This window comes from Haplochromis burtoni, unplaced genomic scaffold, assembly GCF_018398535.1.
Source record: "Haplochromis burtoni strain Fernald_Lab_line unplaced genomic scaffold, NCSU_Asbu1 Contig_259, whole genome shotgun sequence".
NCBI classification, from domain to species: Eukaryota; Metazoa; Chordata; class Actinopteri; order Cichliformes; family Cichlidae; genus Haplochromis; species Haplochromis burtoni.
The window spans coordinates 47,206-63,521 of record NW_024582620.1 but is presented as its reverse complement, the minus strand read 5'-3'; the positions used below and the strand labels follow the sequence as shown (position 1 = coordinate 63,521).

At 40.0% G+C, this 16,316-nt stretch overlaps 2 protein-coding genes across 4 annotated transcripts in view; one reads left to right on the top strand and one right to left on the bottom strand.

Moving 5' to 3' along the window:
- The window catches only part of LOC102290564 (GTPase HRas), a 14,230-nt gene extending 12,786 nt beyond the window's left edge, over positions 1–1,444 (bottom strand). Inside the window, exon 1 of one of the 2 annotated variants that reach the window (XM_005942880.3) lies at positions 1,148–1,444. The gene's annotated coding sequence lies outside the window, so the exon portion shown is untranslated. The remainder of the gene's footprint in view (positions 1–1,147) is intronic. The other variant, XM_005942879.3, reaches the window with a different exon arrangement.
- A 1,844-nt stretch (positions 1,445–3,288) lies between these two features.
- lrrc56 (leucine rich repeat containing 56) lies at positions 3,289–12,792 on the top strand. Of its 2 annotated transcripts, none has more exons than XM_042227420.1 (13): positions 3,289–3,418; positions 3,613–3,785; positions 4,218–4,305; positions 6,074–6,134; positions 8,043–8,073; positions 8,573–8,770; positions 9,966–10,140; positions 10,230–10,460; positions 10,661–10,728; positions 11,318–11,460; positions 11,731–11,936; positions 12,089–12,404; positions 12,555–12,792. In XM_042227420.1, the coding sequence occupies exons 2-13, from the start codon at positions 3,621–3,623 to the stop codon at positions 12,715–12,717; spliced, it is 1,845 nt and encodes a 614-aa protein (XP_042083354.1). In that variant the 5' UTR covers positions 3,289–3,418; positions 3,613–3,620; the 3' UTR covers positions 12,718–12,792. The 2 variants fall into 2 exon arrangements, with proteins under 2 accessions (XP_042083354.1, XP_005942944.1); XM_005942882.2 differs by having other exon boundaries at positions 8,043–8,139.
- The last annotated feature ends 3,524 nt before the right edge of the window (positions 12,793–16,316 follow it).

The window sequence follows — 16,316 nt, the reverse complement described above, 5'->3', positions numbered from 1 at the left end:
CCCCCACATCAATACTAAAACCCAGCAGGGAACGGTGTTATTCGTAAAATTTTGGTTTTTAGAGTCACACTTACTGCTTGGCTGCATAAAAACCTTCAAAGAAAAAACGAAGACACATTGACCTCACACCTCAATCACTGGACCACCTCCAACTGTTTTCCAGCTGACTTGCCAAAACGCTACAGACACCAACACCAATATTTACTCACACAGAATCGCTGCAAAGCCTCCTTCTCGTAGTCATATAGACTGATGCACATTCACTTGCATGATTATGACTTTCACAGAAGATGCTGTGGTCAGCCAACGTGACGATGTGGCGGATTAAAAAAAGAAACCGTGTACCGGAAAGCCCCAAGAAAAACACACGAGTGAAACACTTTCTGTTGTATTGCCTAAGAGGGCACTCATTCAAATGTTTGATACTACTTTGAATGCTGAGTGCATTTAATTGTTTACTGACCAGGAGCTTCTATGGCCATTCGCTGAGTGTTTGGTGCTGTCTTTGTAAATCCCTTTCACCTTACTAGCCATTTTTTTTATCAGATACGAGACTTGAAATGATCATCTTTGTGAATGCCTTGTAATGGAATCTCACTTCCGCAGTGATAGCTTTTATTCACTGTGACGGGGCGTCACCCTAGTTGTCTCTGACGCCACTATCGAGACCAGCAACCTCACAGCCTGCTCCAGTCTTTTCCTTATACAATACAAAAGACAGAGGTACATTAGCATCTATTGCAATGGCACTTGCAAATGTCTTCGGTTTCTCTTTCAAAGTGAGGTAAAGCGGGGGGAAATCCTGGATGGTCATGTTATCCCTTTATAACCAAGTTTTAACACCCAAACTCAAGGAAGACCGCTTACCAAAAAATATATAATTGGCTTAAAACAGTCAGGGGCTGGGAGGAAAAATCATTCTATGTAGGCAGGGTAGAAAGAAGGCTGAGTTCTAAGCAGGATAATGTTCAAGCTCGCCGGGCGTGAATTAAAAAATGTTATGATAGCTAGCTAACCTGTTTTTCTGTAAGGACCGCAATCTCCAGCGGTGCCCAAAACACTGAAAGCACTTAAGAGAGGACATATTTCTCGGTGAGGGGAAAAAACCGACATTTTTCGTAAGCAAGGATGTGTACAGTATACTTACAACAGGCAGAGGTCTATTGGCGACAGGAGCGGCGTTTCTACCGGAGAGGAAGAAGAAAATCTTTCAATTGTTTTGCTTCTCCGCTGAAATCGGAAAAAAGCCACAAAATATTCCGAGTCTCTTTCCCCGTTTCTTCAGGTATTTGCGTCCTATTCACTGTAAGAAACGGTGTAATTTTAAGTAGCTAAACTGCACCAAGGCATTCATTGGTCCTGGGTCCTATAATGTGCCCGCGTTGAACAATGTGCTTCCCAGAGAGAGCGGAGGGGATGAGGAGAGTAGTGCCCACGCCCAGCTCTATCAAACATAGATCCGCCCCGGTTACCAAGCATGTTACAGTGGCGTTCTTGTGCTGTCGGATTTTTGGCAACTCCACTGTGAAGGCCACTGGACCTACACATTTAAACGCTAAATCCGAGTATTTAAAGAGGCACGTAAATCTGAATTCATGCAAAAACCTGAAAGTCATGAATGCCAAGTTAATTCGTTTGACAAACAGGAACGCTGTCTTTTAAAAAATAAAAATAAAATTACTATTATCCATCTCTACCCAGCATAACCCTTCGCCACTCTGAAAAGTAAGTGCCACCCAAACAGATGACTAGCAGTGTTTTGGTTGAGAATATCCAAAGTTTAAAAACAAATCACCAAAACTTCCCAGACATTATGATTGTTTTTCTATGTGATGACTCAAGGTTGGGAACCGGTGATAGTTATAAAGGTAATGTCGAAATTATGTGGTAGGGGAGAGCAGGCGTGATTGTAACACTTTTTGTTTCAGTAGTTACAACTCAGTAGGATGTAATTTTGAAACAAAATACCGTTATTGGTCCACTCCAAGTAGTAATGTTTCTAACCTCTTCATATTCAATTTCACAGATTAATTATTCAGGATTGTTGATTTTTTTTAAACTGTATGTTTTTTTTCTTCATATTTTTCTGTTCCAGTTGCTGGGATTTTTTTTATTCCATGCAAGTGCAACAGCTGGCCACTCATTGTGGTTTGTGCTCTGATCCTTTCTGTAATTTTTTTCCCCTCCTGATCCAGACTTTCTTAATTTTTTTAGTTCTCTAGTCTTTCTGACAGTTTCAACAATTTTCTTTGGACACTGACTGATTTTTTTGTACTCATTTTGTAGCCCAGTCCATGTGCTTGACCAAGGCTGAGGACTTGTTGTAGACATAACCCAAATGCTTTTGAGGAATATTTTTTTTGTTCAACCACTCACTAACACTGACTGTATGAATCATTCAAGTATAAGAAATGTACCTCCCTCGAGGCATGAATCAGCGTTGTGTCTAAACATAATTTAAATTGGTATTTTTAGTCTCTTTGTTACTAGCATCATTTTCTTTAGTTGTATGTATGACAAATGTCAAAGATAACACATGTTTAACGCAGTGTTTGATGTTTCCCAAAGAACTGTTTGCTGAAAACTTGGAAAATCGTTAATACTGTGCAGTGTGCCCCTAAAAAAATCTGGGCAATCTGGGGCAGTGGAGGACAATAAAAAATGTGACAGGCATAAAACGATTTACAGCTAATCAACAGAAAGAAAGACCAGGACCTAAGAGATGTATCTTGTCCTTCAGTTGATCAATCTACTGTTTGCTGAATCTTCATCAGAAATGTTCTCAGTGGCTGTCATGAAGGGAAACAGGGGGGGGGGGGGGGGGGGGGGGGGAGGTTGGAGTATGCCAAATTACACAAGAACTGGGCTGAAAATCAATGGAAACAGATCTTATGTTGAGATGAAACGACTTATTATTATTATTATTATTATTATTATTATTATTATGAATGTAGAAAGGTTCTGTTAGATTTTGATCCACTAAATCGTCTGATTGGGAACAGCTTCATTTTTCAGCATTCTGATGATCCCAAACAGACTGCTAGTGCACTCAAAAAAAATATTTAAATAAAAAAGAAAGGCACAAGAAAACGTTATCAGTCCTGGATTGATCTCATCAATATCGACTGAATATTATCCAGTAACTACTGGATAATAGATTAGATGAGTGCCAACCATAAGAAATACCGGAGTGTACTACATATCCCAGGGAGCCTCGGGTCTAACTGGGTCTAACTGCACAAACTGACCCCAGAGCCGCTGAATGGAATTCATTCAGCGGCTCTGGGGTCAGTTTGTGCCGTATCCAGGAAGTCGTCTGTGGTTGCCAAGGAAACTTTTGCTTGCGAGCCCTCAGTTGTAGGTTTGAATGTAAATGTATAGACTATCTAGTGACACAGACGGGAAAATTCTGCAAAAGGTGATATATATTCTTATCATAGATATAATATTATATTTCCGTATACACCAACATGTAGCTAGGGTACATGCCGCTTTATTTAGCGCTACTTAGAATATCTGGCTGTAGAGAAGGTACTGCTCACTGCTTCCCTTTTGTTTCACAAGCCGTTTTGGTGTTTTCAATATAACTTTATGATTGTTTATTTTATACAGCGTGAGGCATGAGTTACTGTCATGGGTCTGTGCCCCACGGGGTCAGGTCTGGTACAGCACGGGTCCTGGTGACTGAGCTGAGTGGTTCAGGCTCCATCAACCCAACTCCTGCAAGTAAACCCTATGAGGACTCTGAAACACCAGTGGAATTTTATCTCTCCCCGGAGAAGTTGGTAGGTACCTTTAAATACAGTTAGTATTTATCACCGTTATAAACCTCTTATCATGTTGTTTATACGAATATAATATACTATATATATAATATACTAGTGAAAGCATTTAGTTAGTTTAGCATAATTCTAAATTGACAATAGCAAATGTTAGCATCTGGATAACATCTACCATATACATCTTGCCTGTATTATAATGCCTATTTTACTGAAATAATTCCGTTAGTGTTGTCTCTTATACTAATTAAAATCCTCTTTGATTTTTGCTTAAAAAGATTATGTTTGAAACTGAAATTGGGCAAAAAAAATTCTTCAAAGATTTTACATCAAATCAAAGTCATGTTTGTTAATCGTAGCTACAGAATGATACAGACTACATAAAGTAAAGAGACAGTGCCCTTCTGCCCAGGTCAGCTTCTTATTCTCCTCCTACAGAAATTGCTGTGTGGCACACAAGACCTCTCTAATGTGACCTCACTGGAGATCTGTGTAGACACTCAAGAAAACACACTTGGTAACTTTGGTAAGACATATAACATGTCACTGATTAAATACAGTACTGTGCACTGTGCAAGTCTTGAGGCACCCTTCATTCGGTTATATTTTGCAAGAAATATGGGAAATAGGTGCAGTGATTCATTGAAGTATGTGCAAATATACACAAATATACACCATAATCAGCATTTGTAATAATCTAACAAGATTTGGTCTACCAAAGTCAGTATTTAGCATGACCACTTTTATTCTTCAACACAGTCTCAACTCTCTTACGCAAGCTTTCTTGTCATTTCTTTAAGTAGTCTTCAGGGTTCTAGAAGGACATTTCAAAGCTCTTCTTGGGAGTTTGGCTGCGTTTTGTTCTGTTCTCAGTCAACACGATCCCACACTGCTTAGGTAATGTTGAAGTCCGTGTTCTGGAGAGGCCATGGCATGTTTTTCTATCCAGGTATGCTTTTACAGCAGTGGCAGCGTGTTTGGGATCATTAGCATGCTTAAACATGAAGTTGTTGCAAATACAACACTTTTTAGATTGTGATCAAAATTGGCCCATATTGGTCTTTCACTGGCTTAAATGCAGCTCCAAACCATGACACTGTGTTTTACAGATGTCTGTAGACATTCACTGTTCTACCTCTCTCTTGACCTTCTCCATACATATTGATGATGACTTGAACCAAAAATGTCCAATTTGTATTTATCACTCCACAAGATCTGTTGCCACTAATTTTTTAGTCCATTTTTTTGTGTAATTTTGCTGGACTTTTTTTTTCTAATTTCTTAAATACATGACTTGTTGATACTGTTCCTCTGCTGTAGTTATTTTGCGGCTGTCAAACTGTGTTATCTTTTGTAGACTCGACTAAACAAATGAATTGTTACTGTGACAGGCAGCTTGTAAAAAAGTCCCTAAATATAGAAATTAAAATTGGTTCTTTTCTAAATTGTCTGTTGTGTAAGTTGTGTGCAGACACAAAACTAGTTCACCTCTTGAGTTAGGTACCTTTTTTAGTTGTTGAATGATTCATAGGTCAGTGTTAAGTAGTTTAACTAAGAAAATGATCAAGTACAAAGACTGTACTGAAAATAAGTAAAAAACACAGCCAGTGTCCCAAGAAAAACTTCAGAAAGCTTAGAGACCTGTTGTTCAAGAATAATTAAATACAACAAAGTCTGGTTCCTTGAAGACAAAATACAAACAAATGAGGAATGGCTCAAGACTTTTGCACAGTACTGCAGCTGAATATGTAAAACAGTAAAACAATAGGTGTCTGTTTGTATGTGCACTTATTAGAACTAACTGTTAGTCAGCATCAGTGGTGTTATTGTTTTCTTTGTGTAGCCAAGGCTACAAAAATACAGTAACTTTTATCTCATTTAAGTTCAGTTAAATTAACGAGCAATGAGAAACTGTTAACACAATTTACAGTAATGATTCATAACAGATACTTGTAATAATCACAACACAGAACGAGCAGACAGTCATAAATTTCCACACCTGATTACCTCACAGGTGTGCCAGCCATCATTAGATAATGGTAGGGGGATATATTTACTATGACTGAGCTTTGTCCTCAGAAAAAATCCTAGATTGTGTAAGGCATGACAAACACTGTCTGTACATGTATGAGTCATGTTTTACTTGCCACTTCAGGGACGCTTTCTTTTACTTAAATGATGCTGAACATCTGATTAGCAAATAAATCAGGTGATAAGAACGAAACCATGTTAAAATGACACCAGTGTTACATGAAAATGAGAAAAATAGTTTTGTTTAACTAATTTTCTTGCAGGTGTCTACTTGCCTGGATTAGTGCAGCTAAAAATGAACAACAGCAGGATCCTGTCAGTAAGGTAAGTAAGACAAAAATAGTATCTTTTTCTTTACTTCAAAGTTTGTATTCCTGAGAAACAAATTTACAAAGTATAATAATTTTTAGATTTCCAAGATGATACTGATGCATCTGGTCATTTTTATCTTATTTTATACATGTTTCCAAAATAGGAAAACCCACATATTTCCTTGAAGAGAAATAAATATAAGTTAACCCAGAACAGAAAAAAACCCCATAGTTTAGTGAATGCTGTTGTGGTTTACTCTGTCATTACAGGAAGTCAAAAGTTATGAGCTTACCCAAAGAAGTATAGTATGGCTATAGTGACAAGGTTTTGAAATAGGGACTTCCAATATTTATGTGTGGAAGATGCTTGTTGCAACTTGTAAACCAGACACCATGGAGGTGAGACCTGTGTACAGCTTTAGAGATACACAGAGAACAGGTTAAACCACCTTTCTCACAATAGGATACAGAGGGGTTCAGGTACTATCAGATTTCAAAATCATGCATTTGATCCTCAGAAAGAGACAGGGAATATCTAAAGTTTTTCCTAGCTTGTCCAGTGATCATAGCTACAGCTGTTTCATCAAAAGTATATTGAAGCAAAGCTACAAATAGTTGTCACAGTAAGTGAGATGGAGAGAATATTTTTTACCATTACTGTGCAAAAGTCTTGACCCATCTCTCATTACTTTATATTTTGCTTCTCACGAGACAGATTTTCTTGAATGTGGTCTATTTAAATAAATTATAAACAATAGGTTATAAAGTCTTGAAAAGGTTTAATTTAGACATCGGCAGTTTTTCACTCATTTTCAGTCCCAAAAATGCACCCAACTGAAGGAATGAATGTGAATGTTGTGCACATAACAGAAAGTTTAGCGAAGGAAGAATTTTTGTATCTGTAGACACTCTGTTAGTAGCAGTCTGTCACAAAAAACATAATCCGTTCCCAGTTCTGTAGTTGTATCTATGAGCAGATAATAAAAGATACCAAAAGATAACACAAGCAATAAAGTAATATATTTGAACCACCAATGTGATTCCCAAAGAGCTGTTAGCTGAAAACATGGCATATCTAAACATGGTGGGCAGTGTGTCTTTATTTAAAATAAGGCAATTGGACAATGACACAAGTGTTACATGAAAATGAGAAAAATTGTTTCATTTATCTAATTATCTAATAATCAATATTTATGGAGGAGAACAGGAGAGATGTACAAGAGTTAGTGTCTATAGCCATCTGTAGAACACTGTGGAGGGCTCTGTCATGGTTTGGAGCTGCGTTTCAGCCAGTGGTGTTGGAAATCTCCCCAACACTGAAAGTGTTACAATCACAGAAAAGCACCATCTACCTTGCAATGCCATCTGAAAATTGCTGGATTGACAACAGCTTCATGTTTCAACACGCCAGCGATCCCCAACACACTGCCAATGCAATAACTGCAACACTGTCAGTCATGGATTGGCCTCCCCAGGTATAACAGACTGTATTTATGTTCATTTCAATAAATCCCTGCACCTAATTTTAATTTTTCCTAGCAGAATATAATAAAATGAAGAGTACTCTCAGACTTTTGCACAGAACTGTACACAGAGATAGATAGTGAACTGTCTGCTCCACCCCGAGAGCACCAGAGCAGAGCAGAGTCAGCCGGACATGCACTGGCTCTGATAGCATTTCCTGCTTTGGGTTGTGGGAATTGTAGTGGAGTTGGTGTTGTAGTGTAAGGTACACTGACTGAAACTATTGTGGAAAGGTTCAGGCAGGGAGGAAAGCGGGAGACAGTGAACAGGACATAATTTTCACGAAGAGAAAGGAGCTGCAAGCTTCAGTAGCCAAGAAAGTATCCTTTTTTTAGCCATGATTATGTAACTCTCTTTCCTGCCTCTAAATCAAGTTTGTGTTATTTTGTCTCCCTAGAGACTTGGGAACCACCATCTCCCAACTGCAGGTGCTATGGATGTCTCGGTGCTGCCTACGAGATCTAGATGGGATTACTACTTTCTGTGCTGTTACGGTAGACTTTATAGGTTACAGGTGGCTTTGTAGGAACTATTCAGGAGCTTGGTAGCTTCTTTCTTTTCTCTTTTTGCAAATGTGTACGGAACAAAAAATAAATTGTGTCAAGGATTTTTGGATACATTTCAAATAGGCCTTCATACCTCAAACATTAATTTCCATTTGTCATAGTACCTGAGTGACCCATTTTTTCCCAAATCATTTCCTCGTTTTTGCGGCAAATACTGAACGTGCCTAGGTAGTAACATATGATTCAAGTAATTGAACTTTCGCTGTTTAAAACGTCCAACTGTCTGTGGCATGGGACGATACCACAGTGTGACTTGGGTCCAACATGTTTTTTTTCTTTAGTGCATTTTCCTTCTGCTGGTTCAGTTCATTAATCACACATTTTCTACCACTTAACACTTATTTCCTGTCCTTCTTCTCAGGAGCTGTACTTGTCCTATAACAACGTGTCAGACCTGAGTCAGGTTGGCATGCTGGAGAACCTGCAGCTGTTAGATCTGGAAGGGAATGACGTGGATGATTTAGTCCAGGTTCAGTATCTCAGTTTATGTAGCAAACTGGAGAGACTTACCCTGGAGGGAAACCCTGTCTGTTTACGCCCAAACCCTACATCAACTCAGGTATGAGTATTATGCGATGTGTTTGTCCTTTGCAGTTCAGACTTTAAGCAGATGCTCCTATTGCGATTAACATACCCAGTACATCTTGAAGCAACCACCACAGAGTGGTGCAATGCTCAGAGTGGCAGTCTGGCAAAAGATAAAACGAAACCAAGAATGGTTGCAGCTGAATAGAGCTTGAGCAAGGAGCTGGGCAGAGTTCCTGAAAAGGAAGTGTTGTATTCATTTGATGTTGTAAATGCCAACTTGCAAATGCAACTTGTGGTTCTAATCGTTCAACAGTCTCGCCTGTGCTGGCTGTCAGCCCTGAAGACAGATAATCTCTAAAATGTAATCAGTTTGTGCTGAGACATGAGAGCATGTGTGCGATCGCAACTCTCTGTATGTGGGTCCTTAACTCAACAGAAACACTCTGCTAGAGCAGGAGACATCAAAATACTCAAAAATAATTAGACATAACATACTGTTGAAATAGTATATATGTAAACATCAATGCTTTATTTTTATGTTAAGGTGCATTTTTTGGTTTCTGTGACAAAGCCTTAAACAGCTTATCATGGGCCAAGTCAGTGAAACTGATTGTAGCTGGGTACACGGCTGAAGCTGCAGTGAGCTGAGTTTTTTGGGCCACTGTGAATGTGTTTATTTACACCCACCAGCAGAGCATTAATTAAGAAACTAGGGCAATGAGGAGAGATGCTGAGCTGAATATGCATTAGGCCCGTGCTTTGTAACGACTGAGGGGGTTCTTGGGTTTACTCCCTTGCCAAGTGATCACTCTTCTTGCGCTCTGTCTTTCTCTCACTTCCTCTTTTTAAAAACTCATTCTCCTCCTCTTTTCTCTCATTTTCTTGCTTTTGTTTACAGGCCTCTCACACTCTCCTTTTCATTTTCTGCATCTGTGTGGTTTGGTGAAACCAAAGCGAGGCCAGCGATTCACTGGCCTCTCTCTCGCTCTCTGCTCTCTTCCAAATGATAAAAGTCTAGAATTTATAGCAAATAAATAATTTATTTATTTGCAAGACTTTACAGACGCTAGCTGTTATGAGCTGGGATCAGCTTATGCTGTCTGGCACCCCCTATTTAAAAATACCACGTATTATTAAAAATGTCACTGTTGCAAAAAAATGTGATCTTGAATCTTGTCGTACACCTTAGCTCTGTCATTTTCTCTTGTTTCGTTCCTCCTGCCCAGATGGCAGACTACAGTTACCGGGCAGCGGTGAGGGAGCTGGTCCCTCAGCTGCGTTACCTTGATGATGTAAAGGTGGAGGAGGACAGGCTTAGCTGCTGTACCACCATGGGAGAAGACTGGGACATTCTCAGAAACTCCATTAGAGATTCTAACTCCTTTTATCCTGCTGGTGATGGTGTGTGTGTGTGTACTGTTTTAAATCCATCAACATGGTCCAGATATTCAGATGACGATTTAACAAACACCTCACTTTTGTCTTTGTAGAGGAGGCAACCGACAGTGTACGTCCTTACAGCCGACCCAGTTCAGCCACATGCCCTTCTCCCAGCTTCTCCGGTGTCTGGGCCATGTCATCGTCAGGCACCAGACCACACTCAGGCTCAAGACTCATGTCAGCGATCAGGCCTGGAGTTCTCTCCCCTTCTGGATCCAGACCTGGTTCTGCAGACTCAGATCTGGCAGTAGTGGAAGCTGAAACCAGCAATCTGACTCACAGTTAGGCACTCCTGTGGTTGATCTCATTAGTCTTAGTGCCATTTCCATTTTATTTTGATTAGCATTACTCTGTGCAAGTGAACTGTTGGAGCAGTAAAAACAATCTTTGCTCAACAGTGCCACCAAGAGGACTTAATTGTGCCATGAAATAATGACAGTTTCAATCACTGATGCCTGTTTTACTCTGTCAATTTTTGAAGGAGCGGGTAACATCATCTTCTGTGGGAACCCAGTCCAGGCTATTCGAGCAAAGCGACAAAAGTTAAGGGTAAGTAGCAACAAAGTCCTGCAATGCAGTGGAGAAAATTATTTGATCTCACTTAATAAATTATGAGATAAATCCATACACCACACGCTGTGATCCATATACATGAGTTATTTCTGTCTCGCTGTTCCCCATAAAACAGAGTCTTCATTGTCCACTAAGAGGAACAGCAAGCTTTATGAGCTTTGACAGGCCATTATGAATGCCTGGCACCAGCAGCTCGTCTCTTTAATGTCATGTCAGTATAAAAAGAATCAGCTAATTATTATCAGGCAGACAAACAACCTGAGAGGACAAGCATAGTGAGGGGTGATGGAAATGTGAGAAGGGTTGTGTCAGAAGAAGTTGACAGACGGGGCTATCACTGTCACCACCCTCTGATCTGTTATAACTGGCATAAATACACCCCACCACTGTCACTCTGCATCTTATTTATACCTTTCTGTCTCATTCAATCTGCCCTTGCTGTGTTTGTTGTTCCTCACTGTTTTTGCTATCCATAATTAATATGCTCTTAGGCCTCTATTACTTTAAGTTTCCTACCATCATCTATTACCACTCATGCTTGTTGTGCCTCTCTACTGTCTGATAGACAGCACCCACCAGGTCTACTTTCACCCCCCGAGACATTCCCATTCACGTACCAGAACACACATATGACCTCGAGGAGCCTGATCTGACAGAACGTGCTGATGTCTTTGCAGAGCTCAGAGCTTGGAAGGAACAGCATAGCAGGTATTACATGCTGAATTACTTTTTTTTAAAACACATACATGTGAAAAATAATAAAAGCTACATTTGAATCTATATCTTGCCATTGCTGACCATGCAATAGATTAATTGCATATTAAAACAGTTGTCCATTGAATACCATCAGAGGGCTGTGGAGGATTCCACAAATACAAAGCCTCTTCACAGCCAGTTAAAATCGCAGAAGCTGTCGATGTGGCTATGTCTGAAGACTTGTATGCACATAAAACTAAATATCATCATTCTTTGTTTCAGACGTCTTGAGGCCATAGCGAAAGACAGACTGCCACAAATCTTGTCCATTCAGCACTCTGATGATGAAGAAGCCCGTTGTGATGAGGAAGAAGATGGCTGTGGTGCTATGAGGAGTGACAGCAGTAATGAAGAACATGAAGAGGAGAAAAAGTGTGACAACCAAGATGCAGCCTCAGTAGATTTCTCTTTCCAGTCTCTTTCCCCAGGTGAGAACTTTGTGAAGTTATTTATAACTTCACAAATTATAAATAAGGCTGTACAGAATAAAAGCAGTAATTGTAATGTCTGATCTTTTTGTAATGTAAAGAGAAAAATAACTGAATTATTTCAATTATTCTTATTGTTTGTTTATTTTTAGATCTGCTTCCCAGAAAAAACTTACCCTCAGATATGGCTCGACTGTCGCTGGTCCCCAAAACCGCAGTGTCCCCTTCTCCTCCTCTCAAAGGCAGTGCAACTGCTGTTGATTTGAAACCGCAAGGGATCCGTGCACGGAGGCTTCACCTTAGCCAGGCCAGACCACAATATTTACCTGAATTCAGCAGCGCCTTTGAAATATGTAGGACTTCAGGAGATACAGACCTGCAAATGAGTGTGCCTCCAATGACTCTGCCTGCACCCATACCGCACCCACCTCCAACAGCTGCTCCAAGTGAAAGGCTGAAGCATTCACGGTATGTCATTATATTCAAATAGTCAGATTCAAAACAACACATTTTGTTGTAAAATGTTTAGTTGAGTTTTGTAAATCAGTGACATCACCATATTGTGATCTCAACCTGGTCAGTGGAATGTGGACATTAAAAAAGATCTCTATCTTTTAGTGTGAAGATGGACTCTGGTGAGCAGCCAGGCCAGAAGTGTGAGATATCCAAAATCCTCAAGAGACCAGCAATAACTCGCCCTCACACAGCCAGGGCAGCTTTACAGAAACATCACCAGCACCACATACTCCAGTCCTGCAGAGGGAGCTCACAGCCAGATTGACTGTTGACTGTCTCCTGTCAGTATGACTGCTCTTAACTGCTCAATTAAATGGGGTCTTTCCCCTTTTTCAACTCATCACTCAGCCGTATATTGATTTGTCATAGTTTACCACCATCGTTTCTTTTTCTCTGTTTTTTTAAGAACTGAAGATACTGTTATTGTTCACCAGTTCAACAGCATCCAGTGCTCACGAAGCTCACAGCACAAACAGTACACTGTAAAAAGAATAACCCTATTAAAATAAAATAAAAAAATGATGTCCAATTGTCACATCCAAAATATTTGACTTCATAGAATCCAAATTGAGTCACTTGATATGACCTGATACTTTTATGTTGATATAAACAATATTACTAGACTTGACTGAAACTTTAAATTTTGCATTGATCCAAATTGATTTTTTTTACATAGAACCATATTTTAATTATTGAACCAAGCTAATATATTGAAATTTAACCAACCTAATGTATTCACATCGAACCAAATTAACATGAACTAATATGTTTGTGTTGAAGCCAGGTAATTGATTTACATATATTCAAACTATATTTTTTACATTTCATTTTATTTCAGTTCAAAAATGCTCTGCATTTCCTATAAAAAACAAGACAGTTGGCCAACCAATATCTCGGGGTCTTGTTCGCGAGTGATGGGAGAAGGGAGCCGGAGATCGACAGACGGATTGGGGCTGCGGCTGCAGTAATGCGGACGCTGCACCGGTCAGTCGTGGTGAAGAGGGAGCTGAGTGTAAAAGCGAAGCTCTCAATTTACCGGTCGATCTACGTCCCTACCCTCACCTATGGCCACGAGCTGTGGGTAGTGACCGAAAGAACAAGATCGCGGATACAAGCGGCGGAAATGAGCTTCCTCCGAAGGGTGGCTGGCCTCTCCCTTAGAGATAGGGTGAGAAGTTCGGCCATCCGGGAGGGGCTCAGAGTAGAGCAGCTGCTGCTCCACATCGAAAGGAGCCAGCTGAGGTGGTTCGGGCATCTGACAAGGATGCCCCTGGGCGCCTCCTGGGTGAGGTGTTCCAGGCATGTCCCACCGGGAGGAGGCCCCGGGGCAGACCCAGGACACGCTGGAGAGATTATATCTCTCGGCTGGCCTGGGAACACCTTGGTGTTCCCCCGGATAAGCTGGAGGAGGTGGCTGGGGAGAGGGAGGTCTGGGCCTCTTTGCTTAGGCTGCTGCCCCCGCGACCCGGCCTCGGATAAAGCGGATGAAGATGGATGGATGGATGATTTTATTTCAGTTCAAAAATGCTCTGCATTTCCTATAAAAAACAAGACAGTTGGCCAACCAATTATTTCAAAATTATTTATTGTTCCAAACCATTTTAACTATAATCAATAGAGAGGATTAGTAATATACAGATTTAGTGCTACGGCAGAAATGATTAGAGAAATGTTTGTTTTATAAAACCTGCAATCTTTTGAAAACCGTTGGATATTTTCCTTTACTGAGACAAAACCTCTCACACCACAGAACTGCTCTTAAATAGACTCTTAAAATATCGAAGAGACCGTAAGTGCACATCTCAGGATGCTCTATAGAATTTTTACAAATACAGCCCTGTGCTGTTTAGCTGGAAAGATGTAAAATATGAACTTCCACGAAGACTACCTGCAGTGATGGTAAAGTTCCTGATGTTCAATGTGTAATAGTCTCATATTGTCACTTGAGGGCACTGTGTGTAAATATTAAATCAGAAAATGAATCCTTTGCTTCAACCACACTGAGCAAGCAATCCTTCAAACCTACCACCTTGACATGTGACATTCATTATTTTTTTTGTCTGTTTGACTACACTTACGGCTGGGGTTACCTCCATGCTACAGTAGTGCATGCTACAGTATTTGCCATTTAAATGTACAACATACAAGCATATTTCATATTTTACTGATACAGCAATGCCGCAATTGAATGAAAAAAAAAATCAAGTCCATGTAGAGTTTATATGTTTTAACTATGATATAATCTTTGTTTTCCAAGTGCTATGGAGAATTACCCATCGCCTGCACTGTGACGGTCAATCTCAGACTCATTTGTTCTGAGAAACAACTGGAACTAACAACACTGCATTTGTGGAAATGAGGGCCAGAGTGGCAGCCTAATTCCTTAGTGGTTCTTAAGAGCAAATTATGCCGGGACAAGTTTGTTTTGAAGCCATCACAATAATTATAACATGGAACTTCATTTCAAGGAAACCCCGACAACCAGCACAGTGATGTCTCCAAATTTGCCCCGTGTTTTGTACGAACACCTGACATAAGCACACACATACAGCAGGACACACAGGTTAGAACGCGCGTCCCATATTTGTGTCTGTCGTGCGTCACTTATGTCCACAGAAACAGGATGTAAATAAATGACTCAAAGTACAAAAAAAGAACCACAGGATAGTATTGCTAATATTTCTGACCACAGTGCTGGTTTAAGAGATGTACATGCTCTTAAAGTAGGAATTTATGTATGTTTGAACATGTAATTGCCTACAGCCATCCAGCTGTTATGTAACACGTTAGTTCTTTTCTTATTTTCTAGCAGCACTTTCCATCAGGCAGCCACCCCATCTTTTCACATAACTGCTTTGTCTATAGGATTGTTTAATTTTCTCACACCCTGTCAGGCTTTTGTAGCCACACTCCCATCACTCTGGATGCAGGTAGAGGAGAATGGAATTAAATGCAACGCCTTTTATGGTGGGAAAGTGGGATGGTGTCCACCTACTCTGTCTGAGCAGTCTTGTAATTTATTCAAAAGGATCATTCTCCTAGCTTGTCAAGACTAGAGACGTAACCTGGCCTCTTCTTCACTCACTCAGTTATTACCAAATGTTGTCAGAAACCATAAAGGTGTGTTTCTATCTAATGTTTAGGGGTGGTAAACACTGTGGAAAAAAACCCAACAAGAAAATAATTAAATAATTTTGAAGTTAATTTTTTATGTAAAAGTAAAAAAAATTATCCAAAACCTATTTTATTCACAACAGAACATTGATAAATATCCGATGTTTAAACTGAAACAACAAAGTTGGAACAGGCTTTGCTGACTGCTGTATAGCAGCCTTCCTTTTTTAAGACAACAATCTGCAAATGTCTGTAGACTGAGGAGACCCGTTACTAGATTTTTAGATGAGGAAAGGTTTTTTTTCCCTATATAGAATTCTTGCTGCTCAATACTTTTGGATATTTCTGTTGGTTAAAGGTCTGGACTACAGGCGGGCCAGGTTCAGCACCCGGACTCTTCTACTACAAAGCCATGCTGTTGTAATAGTATGTAGCAAGACAGTTAGTAGCATCGCCCTGCTGAAATATGCAAGGCCATCCCTAGAACTTAAGATGCCATCTGGTTGGGAACTTATAGTTCTTTAAAGCCTGGATATATCTTTCAGCATTTATGGTGTCATTGCAAAGCTACCAATTCCACAGACACCCATGCACTCCCGTAACATCAAAGATACAGGCTTTTGAACTGAGCAAATTGGGTTGTACATGTACTAAAAACAACAGATTTATTTGCCCTTAACGTCAAAAGACATGGTGCTTTTCTAAATTTAAAACCCCCCTCTTTAGAGTTGCATCATATATAGTACCAAT

Coding starts and splice junctions, on each gene's coding strand:
- lrrc56 (XM_005942882.2), top strand. CDS start 3,621: ATGAGTTACTGTCATGGGTCTGTGCCCCACGGGGTCAGGTCTGGTACA. Junction 8,771..9,965: donor CAAACCCTACATCAACTCAG/GTATGAGTATTA, acceptor CCTCCTGCCCAG/ATGGCAGACTACAGTTACCG. Junction 11,937..12,088: donor TTTCCAGTCTCTTTCCCCAG/GTGAGAACTTTG, acceptor GTTTATTTTTAG/ATCTGCTTCCCAGAAAAAAC.